Raw genomic sequence first — 16230 nt, forward strand, 5'->3', positions numbered from 1 at the left:
GCGCGTAAACGCTGCGCGCGGGAACTACTGTCATATATGGATAGTGGAGGGGGAGGGGCGAGGGCGGCTCAGCTGGGAGGCGTGGAGGGCTCAAGGGAACACAACAACAACAGGATCAAAATGGAGGGGAGGGCAGAGCAGGGCGCCGGGGGATATCACACACAACAATGCGCTGAATCAAGCAAAGCAATGTAAGCGCTGTAGAATATTGGCGCTATGAAATTACAAAGCTTAGTCACAATGGCGCTATGAAATTACAAAACTTAGTCACAATGCACAATGCAATAATACGATACCACGATGCAAAGCACAGCGAGGGGAGCGATCACTCAAGGCGGAAGCGAGGAGTGAATCACAGCGCTGCGAGGTCGGGGGATGCTCTTAAATGCTAGTGGGAGGGCGGCTCAGCTGGGAGGCGTGGCGGGCTCAAGGGAACACAACAACAACAGGATCAAAATGGAGGGGAGGGCAGAGCAGGGCGCCGGGGGATATCACACACAACAATGCGCTGAATCAAGCAAAGCAATGTAAGCGCTGTAGAATATTGGCGCTATGAAATTACAAAGCTTAGTCACAATGGCGCTATGAAATTACAAAACTTAGTCACAATGCACAATGCAATAATACGATACCACGATGCAAAGCACAGCGAGGGGAGCGATCACTCAAGGCGGAAGCGAGGAGTGCCATAGGATTATCTAATAGGCTTTCATAATTGGACTAGGACCTCTGGTGCCATAGGATTATCCACCAAAAAGCCCCTTCATATCTGGCCGATCTAGCAGTACCGTACGAGCCCAACAGATCTCTCAGATCTAAAGGAACGGGCCTGCTGAAAACGTCGCTCTCTAAAAAGGCTAGAATGGGAGGTAGGTCCTTTCGCACTCTTGCTGCTAGGAAGTGGAATGCCCTCCCCACGAACATCAGACAAGAAACAAATGAGTCAACTTTCAGAAAGTTATTGAAAACCCATCTATTTACTCTTTAGATGTAGGCTCTCTGTCTCTCCTCCTAAAAGTACTCTCTCTCCACAGCGCGGGGACACGCCGGGAGGCGTCACCAGTCGCTTTACAAACCCCTATAATAATAATATATATATATATATATATATAATCTCACAAATTGTCCTGTCGCAGCGGGAGCACTGGTCAGTTGGTGCCAGCGATGGGACCAGGGCAGTGTCCCAAATTCATTCAATACCAAAGAAGAAATCGCTGCACACTCCTTGATGCTTCAGCAGTTACTTTATTTTTCAAACGTGAAAAACACCCTACGCGTTTCGAACCGTAGTTCCTGTTCACGGTAGCCGTGAACAGGAACTATGGTTCGAAACGCGTAGGGTGTTTTTCACGTTTGAAAAATAAAGTAACTGCTGAAGCATCAAGGAGTGTGCAGCGATTTCTTCTTTGGTATTGAATATATATATATATATATATATATATATATATATATATATATATATGTATGTATACATATTTGAGCTTGCGATCTATGTGTAAAGCGTGCTAATACCAACTTGGTAGATTAGTGGAAAACATATCCATTAATTTAATGAATATTTATCTTATCTTCCTTAAGGTGCGGGAAGGTTCGTTTGAGAGAAAGAAACTAGATGAGTTGTGTTGGACGCTTATTTCCAAAAAGTACAGCCCAAAGGGCGGCGGCCTGAAGATTCCAGAAACGGACGCCTTCAGGCTCTGGTGCCTGTTTAACTTCCTGTCAGAGGACTCGTACCCTCTGGTAATGGTGCCAGAAGAGGTAAGTTAATGCTGATGAATACTTTAACTAATTTTACGAAACATGTTGTGATGAGAGGGAATTGTGTTTGTTTTCCAGTGTATGTCGCCCAAGGTGTATTACTGGGGCATTTTTCTGTGATTTAAGCCGTTTTTTTATTTGCTTACTTTTATATGCATATTATTAGTTACTTGTTCCTTTTATGTTTCGTTGTATTTTGGGCTTTGTTGTGCTATGCTATTTTATATAGGGTTTCTTTATGACACTGTTGCATTCCGACATGTTACTTCAAAGAGATGCGTCAGCCTGGACTAACCAATGAGCTCTAGCGCCCCACCATAAGGCATCTATACAGGACTCCTTCCTTGTCCAAAAGGGATCCTAGGCTTTCATAATTGGACTTGGGCCTCGGGAACTTGTAGGTGGTTGGGAAGCTTGTTTCGCAGTCAGGCTTTCTGCTCACAGTGTTTGTCTCACCAGTCCAAAGATCTGGGGGTTCTGAGTGGTTGTTGCAACCTTGCATTCAGTGCAGTGTTATTTGTGAACCAGTGCAACCTCCCCAGTGTTGGTGGGATTGATTCCCCATCTTCAATTTAGAGAGAAACCTGCAGCCATTAGGTGGCCTAATTGTTTCCTCCATTACTCCCTCTTTTAAAAATAGAATGGTCCCTAAGGAGATAGCAAGAATAAAAGTGGAATTGGGATACCTATGATAAAACCACAATACACAGTTCCACACCTACTGACGTCCTCAACTCAACCACAAAGGCTTTCAACGAAGAATCACAGCATCGTCCTTTCTGACTCAATGCCATTCAGTACAAGCTTTTCAATAATCTCACTAGAGGGGAGAACTGCTGCTATTGGCCCCATCGGGATTCTAGGAATTGTAGTAACTCCACAGAGCTGGGAATGTCCCCTCAGGGACTCCACCTACCAATAGCAACTGACTTTTCTGGTGGAAACGTCTGCCTGAAGTAAGAAATTACTGGTAAATTGGGAGTGGTGACCCAGATTACTCAGGTAAATTGTCAATAATCAATTGAGGCTCAGGGTGCAACTTGTGATGCACCAGATTGTCGCAGAACCCCTGTATTCATAATTGTGCGGATGGGAGAAAATAGTTGCAAAACACTGAGGCGCTCGTAGTTACACAATAGTGGTTTCCTAGAATTTACTCTGTGTAATAAACTGTTTACAAAATAAATCGAGAAAAAGGCTTGAGGGGAAAAAATATTGCAGTATTTTTCAAAGGCAACTTGGGAAATACTTAGACACACAAACTGTAACGCGTTATGTGGGGATGACAAGTCGCAGAGTGAAGACCAGAATCTGCGAACATAGAAGCAACATCCGCTGCAAACGCAAAATATCCCAGATGACCATCACTTTTTGGAACTGTGTCACACCCCGAACGATATGCACTGGGTAGTGATTGAAAAACTGGATAACAACACCACTAATATACAACAACTATTGGATAAAGAACAAAGATTGGTTTACCGTATGCCCACCCAAACCTATGGTTTGAATGATAACATTCCTTGGAACAGCCTTAATCGCTAAATGACCATCATTCTGCCCCGGTGTCTGACTATTGTTTAAGTTTCGTTCCCCTTTCTGACATATAGTCATCAGAACAGTGTTTCCCTCACTAGGTATCTTGCTCTCTTAAGCATTGCTTTCTATTACAGGGTAAGGGAATATTTTGTTAGCTATCCCTCTGACTAACTTCTATTCATGAATATTTTCCCACATTACGATATGCTCTTCACAACAACTCTGCCTTTATTATGTGTCATGTCTTTCTATTGCATATCAATTTGAGGCATATTCTCCGCGTTTACCCTCTGGCTTCACTTTTACATAATGTGGCATTGCCTTCATCATTTTGCTTTTATCATCATCATTTTTATTCAACACACTTCGGAATTGGGAACTTTCACGCTTCCAGTCACCGCTTCCAGTCAACGCCATTAGCGGGACTTCATACAACGAAGTCGCTGTTCTAGATGCTATGCATCACGCCACCCACGCGATGACGTGCTCCTTTACTGGAAGCTCCGTTCCATATTCTCTTTTTAAACAACGAGTACGATCCACTCCGGAGCCAGCATGCTCTTGAGGATGCTGAATAGGCGTACGGCGGGAGAGACCACAACTCCAAGTTAGATTGTTCCAATAAGGGGGTTACCGGAGCAGCACTTTTGTGGCTGCTACACCCGTTTTCTTTCCTTAATGTAACACCATTATTTGGTGTTAAATAGCAAGCCAGGCTGTTTATTCATTTCCTCCGCTTTTTCCTTTCCTCCTGTCGCCAGAGTTGGTGATGTAAAGCCTCCCCCCCTCCCAGGAACAGATACGCGAGCCATTATATTGATTAATGTAACAATCTTAACTAATCATTTTGTTTATTTATCACTGTTAATTATAATATTATATGTTCACGGAGCAACATAGCCGGACACCTATTTAACCAGTCACCGCCATAGGTGCGCACGGAACACCTATGCTAAATATTAAGGCAACCAAATGCGCGCCCTATTTCTTCACAGCAAATGATGGCATGACCACCATTTTGTATAGAAGCATGGCATATGGACGCATGATATGTGTATAAATGGGTAATGCACGCATGTCTGACACTGCGTGTTACTGCACCTTACTCCATTTCAGGAAGATCACAATGAAGGCGGAAGCTGACTGAGAGTCTTGTTTGTCTTTGTATTGGATTTTGTCCTTTTCTCTTTTGGGTAATAGCCATTGAGAGGACCCATATTACGGTCAGTCCTTTTTGGCATACATAGTGTTCCTTAGCGCGAACACTAAAAATGCCCTAACATGTGGTGAGTTTTTTACCACACACTTTCACTTTCACTCACGTCAATTGAGAGGTCCTGAAGAAAGCCCCATTTATTTTTTCATTTGGCTGAAACAAGTTGACAATCATTGGAAAGTAATTGGCTACACATAGTATCCTTTATCCACTCTCTAGTTTTTAAACATACCCAGGATCACCAAGAATAAACTAACAGGTAGAATCTGGAGGTATTTTTACATTCACTTTCATTTCATCACATTCACCTACACCTCAAACCTGCTCCACTGTAAACAGGTGTTGGAGCACAGCTGAGTAGCATTCAGCTACTCAGCTGGGACTCGATGATGAAGCAGGACACCAACCAGGTTGGTTTGTGAGGGTTTTCTTAAAAAACCAATGAGGTGCCAGACAGTCATTTAATGTGGCCGTCTTAGTTGGTTTATAACTTGTTTTCAGAAACATCACATTTTTAAAAAATGATTGAATAACATGGTGCATAACAAAAATACAACTCTTGTCGATGGCACATTAAACTTGTTTGACAAACTCATAAAAGGAAGAATAAAAATATTTCATGCTGATTTTTAGGTCATCTTGATCTGAATATGTCTAATGCACGTAAGGGCTAAATAATAAATATTTACTCCAAAGGGTACATTTAGCCCACATGTCCTGAAATTGATTGGGTTTCCCTGTACACACCCTCGGGCTCGTATAAAAACTAGGAGGTGATCTTAGAGAGCCGAGCACTTTAGCGATTCACATGCTAGAGTTGCAGCAAAATAGAAAAAACAACAACCCTGCCAGAATAAATATAATGGTCCCACGTAGGATCCTTTATTTTAGATAAGGGTGACAAAATTAAACATCAGAGCCAAGTACACATCACACAGTTTTAATTTTGTTATTTCTTATTTATTTATTGGTCTGTTTAGATATTTTCAAATAGCATGGGTCACAATCTGATCCCTTATGCTATGTTCGATAAAAAGAGGAAGGAAAGGCCTCTCATAAGATAAATTTACAATATATATATACACATGTCCCATACACTCCCAGGCAACCATACTAAAATCACACTCACTTTCACACTAATAAAACCAATCAAATCCATAAACATGTATACATTACATTCATACTGGTACAGCCAGGCCTGCAGCAAAGATGAAGTTAAACTGCATAAGCAAAGATGAGACTGTGGAGGCAAGATGCGTAGAAGAAGATAGTTGACAAATACTAAGATTCTGACAGCCACAGCTACCACGCCAACGCGCGTTTCGGTGTACGGCCTGTTCAGACCACACCTTCTTCACGGCGAAGATGTACCATGGGGTTAGGGACTCACAAACAAATACACATTAATGAAGACGGTATGCCGATGGTAAGGGGGCCGCTTAGAAGACTTAATTTCTGGGGTTTCTTTTCTGTAATTATGGTACTCTTACATGTACCAAAAGATACGTTCGGCAATGATGCGTCCGGTATAAGGTAGGCAGCTCCAGCCGGAGCTCCAATTCGTCAAGTCAAAATAGGATAGCACGAAGAAAGCCTTAGTATACCACGATCTAATATAGGGCGCGCTCAATATGTATTCAAAGCAGGGTTGGATTGGGATTGAAAATCGGCCCGGGCACGGAAAAAAAAGTGGCCCACATTTGCATATTCGCAAAACACTGCTTCAGCAAAATGTTATTAAAAAGGTGTGGGATGAAGCGTTAAAAAGAAAATGCAAGGATTAGTTAACACTGGTGAAACACACCTGAAAACAAGGGAGGCCACTTTTGCTCAGGCCCATACCCCCGCTCAAAATGCATACATTAATGGGCCGGCCCTGCAAAACAAAAGGAGTGACACCTCTGCTCCTTGGTAAAAGGGAGGTAATGGACGCCCATTTACCTCCAGAAAGGCCACTCAGAACCCAACTGGGCCGTTGATGGCATGGAACAACTCAGAAATCGCCCAAATCGGCCCCCAGGCTGCTCAAAAAAGCAGCCCACTGCTGGTGCTCTGACACCGGCCCCTCGGGCATTGCCCGAGTGCCCTCATTACCAATCCGACGCTGATTCAAAGGGATTCAGAATACTCCTATCAGAAGGCCAGTCGGGTCAGTGCAAAATACATTCACTCAGCAGGGGCCTTTCGCTAAGTTTGCAGAAACGGCAAAGGAGGTTTCTCAAAAGGATGGATTCTCGTTAAAGACAGTTGGATGTCCCGACCCTGTCCGTATCGCCCGGTACCATTCTATTCTTCTTCAAGAAGAGAAGCGCCTGTTGGCTCTGCAGCATAAGATTTTGGGGTTGTTATTTTCCAGGGGGAGGGGGATCTGGTGGTGGGAGGAGGGGCTGTTGGTCACACAAAGGGGAATGCAGACACACTTTCTGAAACCGCTCGAGCTACTGGGACCTCAGGCGGGGGTAACGAGGAAAGGTGAATATCAAGGGGGGAAAGACATGAGAGACAGAAGGAATAGACATTTTTACAAATGGTCTCAGAAGCATAATGGAATGTAAAAGGTCTAAATTCACAGCTCAAAAGGCAAAAAATCTGGAAGTATCTCAATGATCACCAGTTTGAGGTTGTGGCATTGCAGGAAACGCACATCAAACCGACCAAAGAGCTACGGCTCTGTCATAAAAGTTATACCTTAATTTACAGATCGTCTTCAAACACTAAGCAGAAGGAAGTTGCTCTCCTCTTTCGCAGTTCGGCAAAGTTCCAAACTGAAGTCATAAAGGCAGACTGGGAGGGGAGAGTAATTATGGTAAAGTGAAAATTGAGAGGCTGACTTTGCACTTTTATTTCCTCATACGCCCCCAACACTGGGCAAGCACTGTTCTTGACTTCCCTTCTGGAGTTGATAAGCGAGTTCGCAGAAGGCCTCGTAGTACTCCTGGGAGACTTTAATCAGACTTGGCATGCCGAACTGGACGGTACCCACCCCCATAGGGCTGCTATCGGCAATTTCACCAAGGAGATCAAACAGGAAGTACAGGCCCTGGGCCTAAGAGTTGCATGGCACACGCTATATCCTACCACCAAAGACTACACCTTCTTTTCACACGTACACCAGTCTTACTCCAGGATAGATTATATTTTTATAAGTCCATCTCTGCTGGGCCCATTACGGCTGTGCAGATACTCCTAATTACGATTTCGGATCATAGCCTAGTGACCATTAACCTAGCCTAGGGTTGCAATAAGCCAGGAACCCCAGATAGTACTTTCCGATTTCGATTACCAGGGACAAAACCCTTTGAGATGAGTCAAGGGCCTCCCTCTCTGAATACTTTGAACTAAATCAATCGCAGGACACGTTACTCCAGAATAACTGGGACCCCATTCAAAGCGGTCTTTCGGGGCAAATGCATCCAACTTAATGATGCTCTGAATAAGCAGAGGCCTAAGGAAAGAGTGGAGCTCGAGGGGGAACTAGAGAAAGAGGAGAGAGAACACAAGAAAGCGCCATCCTGAGTATTGCAGCGATAACTTAGTGCACTGAAGGGTAAAATCAAATCAATTTACAACAATAGGGCCGAATATGCGCTACTGAAGCTCAGACAGATATCCTATGCCCAGGGGGACAAGGTGCGATCCCACCTAGCGAGACAGCTGCGCAAAAAAAGGGAGCATGAGTTTATAGGGGGAATTCAGGATAGAGGCGGTCTCATAACCCACTCAGATGAAGCAAAAGCTTGCATCTTCAGTAGATTTTATGGGGACCTCTACACAGGCACACTTCCAGATATAGCCATGCTACAACAATACCTGGAATCTTTGGAACTTCCCCGCATCACGTCAGTGGGGAATGACCGGTCAAATAAGCCAATCACGGCCGAAGAAGTAGGGAAGGCAATTGCGAAGCTCAAACTTTACAAAGCCCCAGGTCCAGAGGTGCACTTTTATAAGATTTTTGCACCGGAGCGTATCCCCCACCTCACCTTGTTATTTAACGCGATAGCAGAGGATCCATGGTTTCGACCTGATAAGCGTGGCTCAAATCCACCCGAGTGACTTACAGCACTCACCTATAATTACCTTATAGGAAGTCAGCCGGACAGTGGAGAAGTATAAACAAAAGTCTTTATTAGGCCAAATAACACTCATATGAGAGGGCCCTGTCCGACCTCACTCCTAGGAGTGCGAACGAGAGGACTGACTCTCTGCATCACAGCAATACATTATAATGCAATACAGTAAATAGGGTACGCCCCTTGTGGAAAACTACTGAGCCCCAGACCAGTGAACAATGCTCTCATACAGCAGGCATCTGCACCTGCGAGGGATACATTATTATCTCTACTCAAGGCCATGGAGCTAGGCTTCGGCGCCTCTGGGCATGGGAACATTGCAGATAGCGGAACTTGTTAGTTTCGGCCACAGTAAGCCGAGAAACGAAAACTGCTGTCTTAGTATATTTCTGTATTCCTGCGGGAGGGGCATGAGCGAGCAGAACCCGCAGGCACAGAGAGTTACACAAAATGGTGGCACACAGGCTAAGCTAAGAAACTAATATGATCACGCATACATTTGAATATAAGCAGTAAGTAAAAATATGAATTCAACACTGGTGCGTTTACGTAAATGCGTTAGTTAGTCATATGATGCTAACTCACACGTCATCATAGGGTAATTAGAGCATCGATTAGTGAATTCTATCAGACCCTCCTTTTAGCATCATTGGCTAACTATAGCCTCATTTATTTGCCAAAGGTAGTGCCGACATCCATTCTAGGGGCAGGACTGTGTTACCTTAGTCTAAAACATCTTCTGCAATAAACATTAAGAAACTTGCGTCAGCAGGAATTTCAGTAATCATAGAAGTGGCATATTGACCATGTAATTTCTTTTTCGGACGTATATTTGCGGCACACATTGAACAACATGGAGGAAGGCAATATATGCAAAGGCAACATGACAGAATTACACTCACCACTCCAACCAGACCCATCAGTATTTTCCAGCCCCAGGAAGAAAAGGCACCCCAGAGCCACCCTTGGAGAGACCATGTCCCATTATCTTGGTGCAATTCAGTCGCTAATCTATGCAATTTTTGCACTGCCAAGTTAACAGTCGGGGCGGAGTCAGGGATATAAACACAGCAGGAGGTCCCGATGACGCGGCAGGCCCCGCCCCTATCAGCTAATATGACGTCAAGGACCATCCTATTCTGGATCGTAAATAATCTCATAGCCTGAACCTCAACAGAGATGTTAGTCGTAATGTCAGCCTCAACCAGAACCACCTTTTCCATTACCCTAGAGAGTCGTCTGATAGCTCTACTGTTGAATATAGGACCCCAGAAAGGAAGCAGACCCTTAGAAAAATCAGTCCACTGCTGATACGAGGTATCTGTCTGATCAACGTCCTCTACCTGAAGGTCCCTCCTTTTACGCTGCCCCTGCGGCTGCTCTTGAGGATTGGGGAATCGTCGATGAGTTCTGTGGTAATCAGAGGGAGCCACATACACGGGAGGAATCAGATAAGCCAGGTAGCACACCCCACCCCAACCCTCGGGCAACCATAAGTACCCATTTTCACCGCAAACAAAATAGACGCTGGGTGGGGCAATCAAGGAAGGGCTAACGGGCAGGCGTATTGAAGCAGTCACGTTACAAGAGCTATTTCCAACCTTGATGGGACCCCTTCCCTCTATACAGAAAAATGGAGGAGGACCCACCACAGCCAAGGGTATCAAACTTTTGGAGCTGTCGTTACTCCTAGGGGGATGCCTATAAGACAAAGTGGCGTTCAATTTCATGAAACTATCCCTTAGTCGATCAGTATCATTAGGTGTCAAGAAGCGACCCAACTTTTTCTCACATGTCTGTATAAAAGTCTGGTCAAAACGTCCGTCAGTGTATATTCGTCCAAGGGAAGCTGAAGGCAAGGGCCGCACTCGCATTGTCATGGTCCACCCCCTATTCTGCAGGAGTGGAGTCAAGGAATCTGGCTGCTGGAAATATTTAACAAGACCTATAAGAGTATACCACCCCACACAGCTATTCACTGGCGTTAAAGGGAGAGCGAGGAACCTATCTTTTTTATAGGCAGCAGAAGGCAAAAGCCCACATACCCAGCAATCTGTCATGTTGGTAGTGGCATGTGCATGATGCAATGTTTTAATAAAAACATTATCCCTATAATTCTTACGTATCATTCTCTCACCATATTCAACTGTTAACATTTTATGTTCCGGGACAGCAGTAGGTGTGGGTGCAAATGTATGAACGGGATAATGTTTATCTACGAAAAACAGTATTCCAAGAGTCACCAGAAAGGCAATTAAAACAATTATTATCACTACAATCTTTCCCTTTCGGGGAAGGGCCAACCAGGGGGAATCAGGCTCACGTCTCGGGGGAGCTGCAAAAGGCTGCTCCTCATCAGGAATTGGCCGCCCAAAGGGATACATTTCCAATAGTCGTTCAAAAATATCAAAAATCAAAGGAAAAAATAAAAATCACACTGTTACTAAAAAAAATAGTCCCAGACAATCCTCCACCGGCCAGAGGGGTTCTTCAACCCTTAAAAAGGGATCTTCTCCCTGTGTCCTTCAAAGCCTCACAGGCAGGCTTTTACCGTTCATACCTACTCCAACGTCGCTTGGTCAATACTTTGAAATAAGGGAAGCACTTAATTTGGGCCCCGCACCACTCTATAGTCTCAAAGAACACAATCTTCGGCTAAACACCAGGGCTCTTACAAGTCCATCCCTACCACTAAATCTTTTTTTTCAGAATGTCCACTAAGCCCTTCTTCCAGTATTTAGTCCATCATATTCCAGCACTGCACTTATTTCTTTCGGGGCCTCAAATTGTAGCGAGTGCTCCCTGGCACTTCGGGGTCGGAGAACAAAGCAGGTGTCTCGTGGCAGATGCTGAACTTTCCGGTATCTCTTTGCTAGCAACAAAAGGAGTTGTAGAGCTCACAGTATTTTCAATGCCGCTTCGCTCTTCTCCAATCAGTGAAGCATCCGAGAAAGGAACATACCTCGGAATATGTTCAAACTCCTGGTCAGCGATGCCATCTTGTACCCATTGATCATAGGGCAACGGAAGCGGGACCCTCTTCACATGAGAGGCATGGGTCCACGCCTTTCTGCCGTCAATTCGTAGTGCAGTGCGCGTTGTAAGGAGCACCTGACGAGGCTCTGACCACCTAGGCTCCAAACAGGACTTCCGCTGGTATCGTCGCACCACGACCCAATCCCCTGGGTGGATGGTGTGTCCAGGCCCCTCCGGCAACGGCTTCAGAGTGTCTGCTACCTGCTGATGAATAGAACGAAGATCTTTAGTCAAAGCATACAGATAGTCTGTCAACAGAGGGTAAGGAACTTCGGAAAAACATTTTGGTCGGGGCACTCCCCAGATATTGGCCGGGCGGCCAAATACCACCTCGTGCGGGGAGACGCCCATTTTTGCATTTACAGTGACTCTTGTGGATAGCAAGGCTAAGGGAAGTGCGTCTGGCCAACGGAGACCTGTACTCTCACATATTTTGGCCATTTTTAACTTGAGCGTCCCGTTAAATCGTTCCACCAGTCCTGCCGCCTGAGGATGCAAGGCCGAGTGGAACTTCTGGGTGATGTGTAAACCTTTGCATATATTTTTCACTAATTCAGCATTAAAGGACGTGCCATTATCACTCCAAATCACCCTAGGTAATCCGAAGCGGGAGAAATACTCCTTTATCAACATTTTAGCAGTAGACATAGCCGTGCAGTCTTTTGTTGGGAACGCCTCCACCCACCTACTAAAGGCGCATACGACTACAAGGACGTACTTCAAGTTGTTGACTCTTTCCATTTCGATGTAATCCATCTGAATCACCTCAAAAGGGAAAGAGGGGGGTGCAAAATTTCCAGCTGGGACAGGGGTACCCTTTCCAGGATTGTGTCTCAAACACACCATACATTGACGAACCAAATTGGTGGCCATCTTAGAGATGTTTTTATTGCTCCACACCGGGTCTAACAGTTTGCAGATACCCTTTGCACTCACATGGGCAGGCCCGTGCGCCATCGTCACTACTGGAAGGACATACGCATTCGGTAACATCCATCTTCTCTTGTCTGTCACATCTGTCCAACATTCATCCGCATCCAGTCGTCCCTGCCCATCCTTCCATGCTCTCAATTCCTCATCCGTCACCTTACTTTGTATGTTCTTGACACTCTGTACCGTGTCTGCGAACATATGAATATCTGGGACCCATCGTGCTGGCCCTGCCACAAACATTCGTGGTAGTTTTTCTCTAGCAGTCTCTTTTGCTGTCTCGTTGGCAAAAGCGTTGCCTCGCCCGACATCGTCCACTATTGTCTTGTGTGCGCTACATTTTATCACAGCCAATCGTTTGGGTAATGTCAATGCAGTTAACAGTCGTAATATCAGTGGACCATGTTGGATGCGCTGTCCATGGGAGGTCAAGAATCCCCGTTCTGCCCAAAGTCGCCCATAATTATGAACCACGCCAAAGGCGTATTGGCTATCGGTGTAAACGTTCACATCCAACCCCTCACTCAACTCACATGCCCTCAGTAAGGCAATAATCTCAGCAGCCTGAGCAGAATTGTAAGGTATTCTAGAAGTCTCTACCACCGTCTGTAATGTTGTTATTGCATATGCTGCTGTCGATGTCCCGTCTGGTAATTTAAAACAGGATCCATCAACATACAGTTCCCCGTCTGGTTCTTCCATGGGCCTGTCTGTCAGATCCACCCTCCCCTTTGTCTCCTCCTCAGTCCTATACAAACAGTCATGTATGTCACCATTCGTGTCAGTATCTGTGGGGATAGGTAACAAGGTGGCGGGGTTCAATGTGGCACACCTTTTAATTGTTACATGGGGCGCAAAAAGAGTCATCTCGTAACCCGTCAGACGAGCGCTTGTTAAATGCTGCGTCTGTGTCCTGTTCAGTAAAATATCCACAGCATGCGGTACCATTACTGTGAGATCTGATCCCAGCACGAGCCCTGCCGATTGTCTTATAGAGACCGCAGCAGCCGCCGTGGCTCTCAGACAGCTCGGCAGCGCTCTTGCCACATTATCAAGCATAGCAGAGAAGTACGCACACGGTCTCTGCTTCCCCCCAAAACACTGAGTTAAGACAGACAACGCGCAACCTTCCGCCTCGTGCACATAAAGAACAAAAGGCTTCTGGTAATCAGGTGTTCCAAGCACTGGCGCAGAACACAAAGACGTTTTTAGTAACTCAAACGCTTCCTGACATGCGGGGGTCCAAGGTAGAGGTTCGCGCACTTCTTTGGTAGTCAGATACAATAGGGGTTTTGTTAGTAACGCATAGTTAGGTATCCACTGACGACAATACGATGTTATGCCTAAGAACGCGCGCACCTCTCGCTGCGTGTTAGGTACTTGCATATTAGTGATCGCTTTTATGCGCTCCGGCGTCAATCTCCTCCCCGCTTTCGAAAGGAGGTGACCGAGGTAGGTGACCTCCGTTCGACAGTATTGAAATTTCGGAAGGGACACTTTATGCCCCCTTTTAGCCAAATGGTGTAACAATTTCACAGTAGCATCCCGACAACCCTGTTCGTCATCCGATGCTATTAGGATATCATCCACGTACTGCAACATCACGTTGCCAGGTGGAAGTTCCAAATCATCCAATTGTGCCTTTAGAGCCTGACTGTATATACTAGGACTCTCAGTGTACCCCTGAGGAATTCTCTTGAAGCGGAAACTTCGGCCAGCCAATGAGAATCCGAAGAGATACCTGCTATCTTCATGTACTGGAATACTGAAGAAAGCGTTTTTCAAATCAAGGACGGAGAAATATTTGGCCGAAGGTGGAATCATTGTCAATATCGTAGTGATGTCCGAGACCACCGGATACTGTGGCTCCACTACTCTATTCACCTGCCGCAAATCAATCACAAATCTATAGACATCAGGAGTATTATCAGTTGCATCAGGTGACCGTCTTTTAAGTACAGGCAAAATAGGACTGTTACATATATTCGAATCAGTCTCTTCTACAACTCCAGACTGTATCAATTCTTGAATTATCTGTAACAAGGCCTTCTCACCCTCTCTAGGTATTCTGTATTGTGGAATTCTGGGTAATTTGGCTCCCACCTTCACTCTTATTGACACCGGGGCAATATCCATTCTCCCTACATCATTGTCACTGACAGCCCACAAGCTGTCGGGTATGCCTCGAAACTCAGGTGGCAACGGGTCGTCTTTTGAAAAGCACTGTAGTGGGCGGGCAACATTGGGGCCTAGAGTAAGGTACACGCCATCCGGAGAACAATAGATGGTGGCATGCAATCTCTTCAATAAATCTAAACCCAGCAAATTTTCTCCACAATTCGATGTCAATAAAAACGGTGAATCAACAGTAAAAGGGCCAATCGTTAACGTGAGAGGTTTAGAAATGGGGCTAATCACCGGAGTTCCTGCGAAACCCACAGATATGTTATTCTTGCCAGACAGAGCCGCCCCTGGGACCCGAGAACGAGCCACTGAACTTTTCATTGCACCCGTATCCACTAGAAATTTCTGTTGAGACCCTAGTAAGTCGGCTTCGACATAAGGTCCCCTCTGATCAACTTCCATAAGTACTGGTCCCATGCTCTGTCCTACGCTGTCCTAGTTGTGGGAGAACCCTGTCAAATCGTCCACTGAATAATCATCGTTGTAATACTGGCCCCCGCTCCTCTGTGACTGTTGTCTATCTGCCCCGTTGTCAAAATAATTACCTCCCGGTCTCCCGCCTCCTTCTGATCGCCCAGCCTGTCTTCCAAAATCACCACTACCTCGTCCTCGTCCTCGTCCTCGTCCCGTGCCTGACTGGAGCAGCGGGCAGTCTCGCCACCAATGCCCTTCCTGCTTACACTTGGCGCATTGGTTCTGTCCCAGCCTTTCCCTACTCTCCCCTCTCCCAAAACCGCCTCCGCGACTCAGCGCCGCACCTCTTCCTCTGCCTCTTGCCACTTGCTGCAACAAAACCCTCGTCTTCAAATCTTTAGCCTTCTTTTCCTGCTTGTCCTTATTTTCATTTTCCCTGTGCTCGTAATATTGCGCCATACTTAGTATTCCCGAAGGAGAGGACGTTGTCCACGTGCTCTCGGACGCTTGCAGTCTAGCCGATATTTCAGGCAATAAATTTGTGACAAACCTGTTAACGAAGAGCCGTAACCCTCCATCTTGTGACACATCCTGCCCACTAAAATCCATGAACGTTTCCTCAAACCTCGTAAAGAAATCTGAGACCGCCTCATCCTTTTTCTGCTTGCAAGCCGTCAATTTGTCCCAATCTACCTTTTTCGGGGGAATGAGAGAATGCATATACTTTATAATGCGTCCTGGCAAAGCTAATATCTCAGCCCTCGGCTTCTCCCCTGGCTTACGCTCCTTGTCCCAATCCTGCAACTCCTGCCATGTACCTCCCAGCTCCTCCGTATGATCCGTACCTTTCACCTGTCGCCACACATCAACCGGGACCAAAAGCCCGAAAAACAATTCAACATCAGCCAACGTCATCACGGTAGAAGACGCCGCTTCTGTAAGCTCTTTGTAATAGGCAGTCGGATTCTTTCTAGAATCCGGCAGCTGAGCCTTCAATGACAACACCTCACTTCTCTTCCATGGCGTATACACCCATTGCTCCTGAAAATGCGCATCAATTCTGTTCCGTGTGACAGCCCT

At 45.7% G+C, this 16230-nt stretch overlaps 1 protein-coding gene across 1 annotated transcript in view; it reads left to right on the forward strand.

Moving 5' to 3' along the window:
- The window catches only part of LOC147733916 (differentially expressed in FDCP 6 homolog), a 276207-nt gene that overhangs the window by 145255 nt on the left and 114722 nt on the right, over positions 1–16230 (forward strand). The window contains exon 3 of the mRNA XM_086952810.1: positions 1579–1758. Coding sequence (XP_086808936.1) covers positions 1579–1758 — 180 coding nt within the window. The remainder of the gene's footprint in view (positions 1–1578; positions 1759–16230) is intronic.

Source organism: Lissotriton vulgaris, chromosome 1_2, assembly GCF_964263255.1.
Source record: "Lissotriton vulgaris chromosome 1_2, aLisVul1.2, whole genome shotgun sequence".
In the NCBI taxonomy this organism is placed as follows: domain Eukaryota; kingdom Metazoa; phylum Chordata; class Amphibia; order Caudata; family Salamandridae; genus Lissotriton; species Lissotriton vulgaris.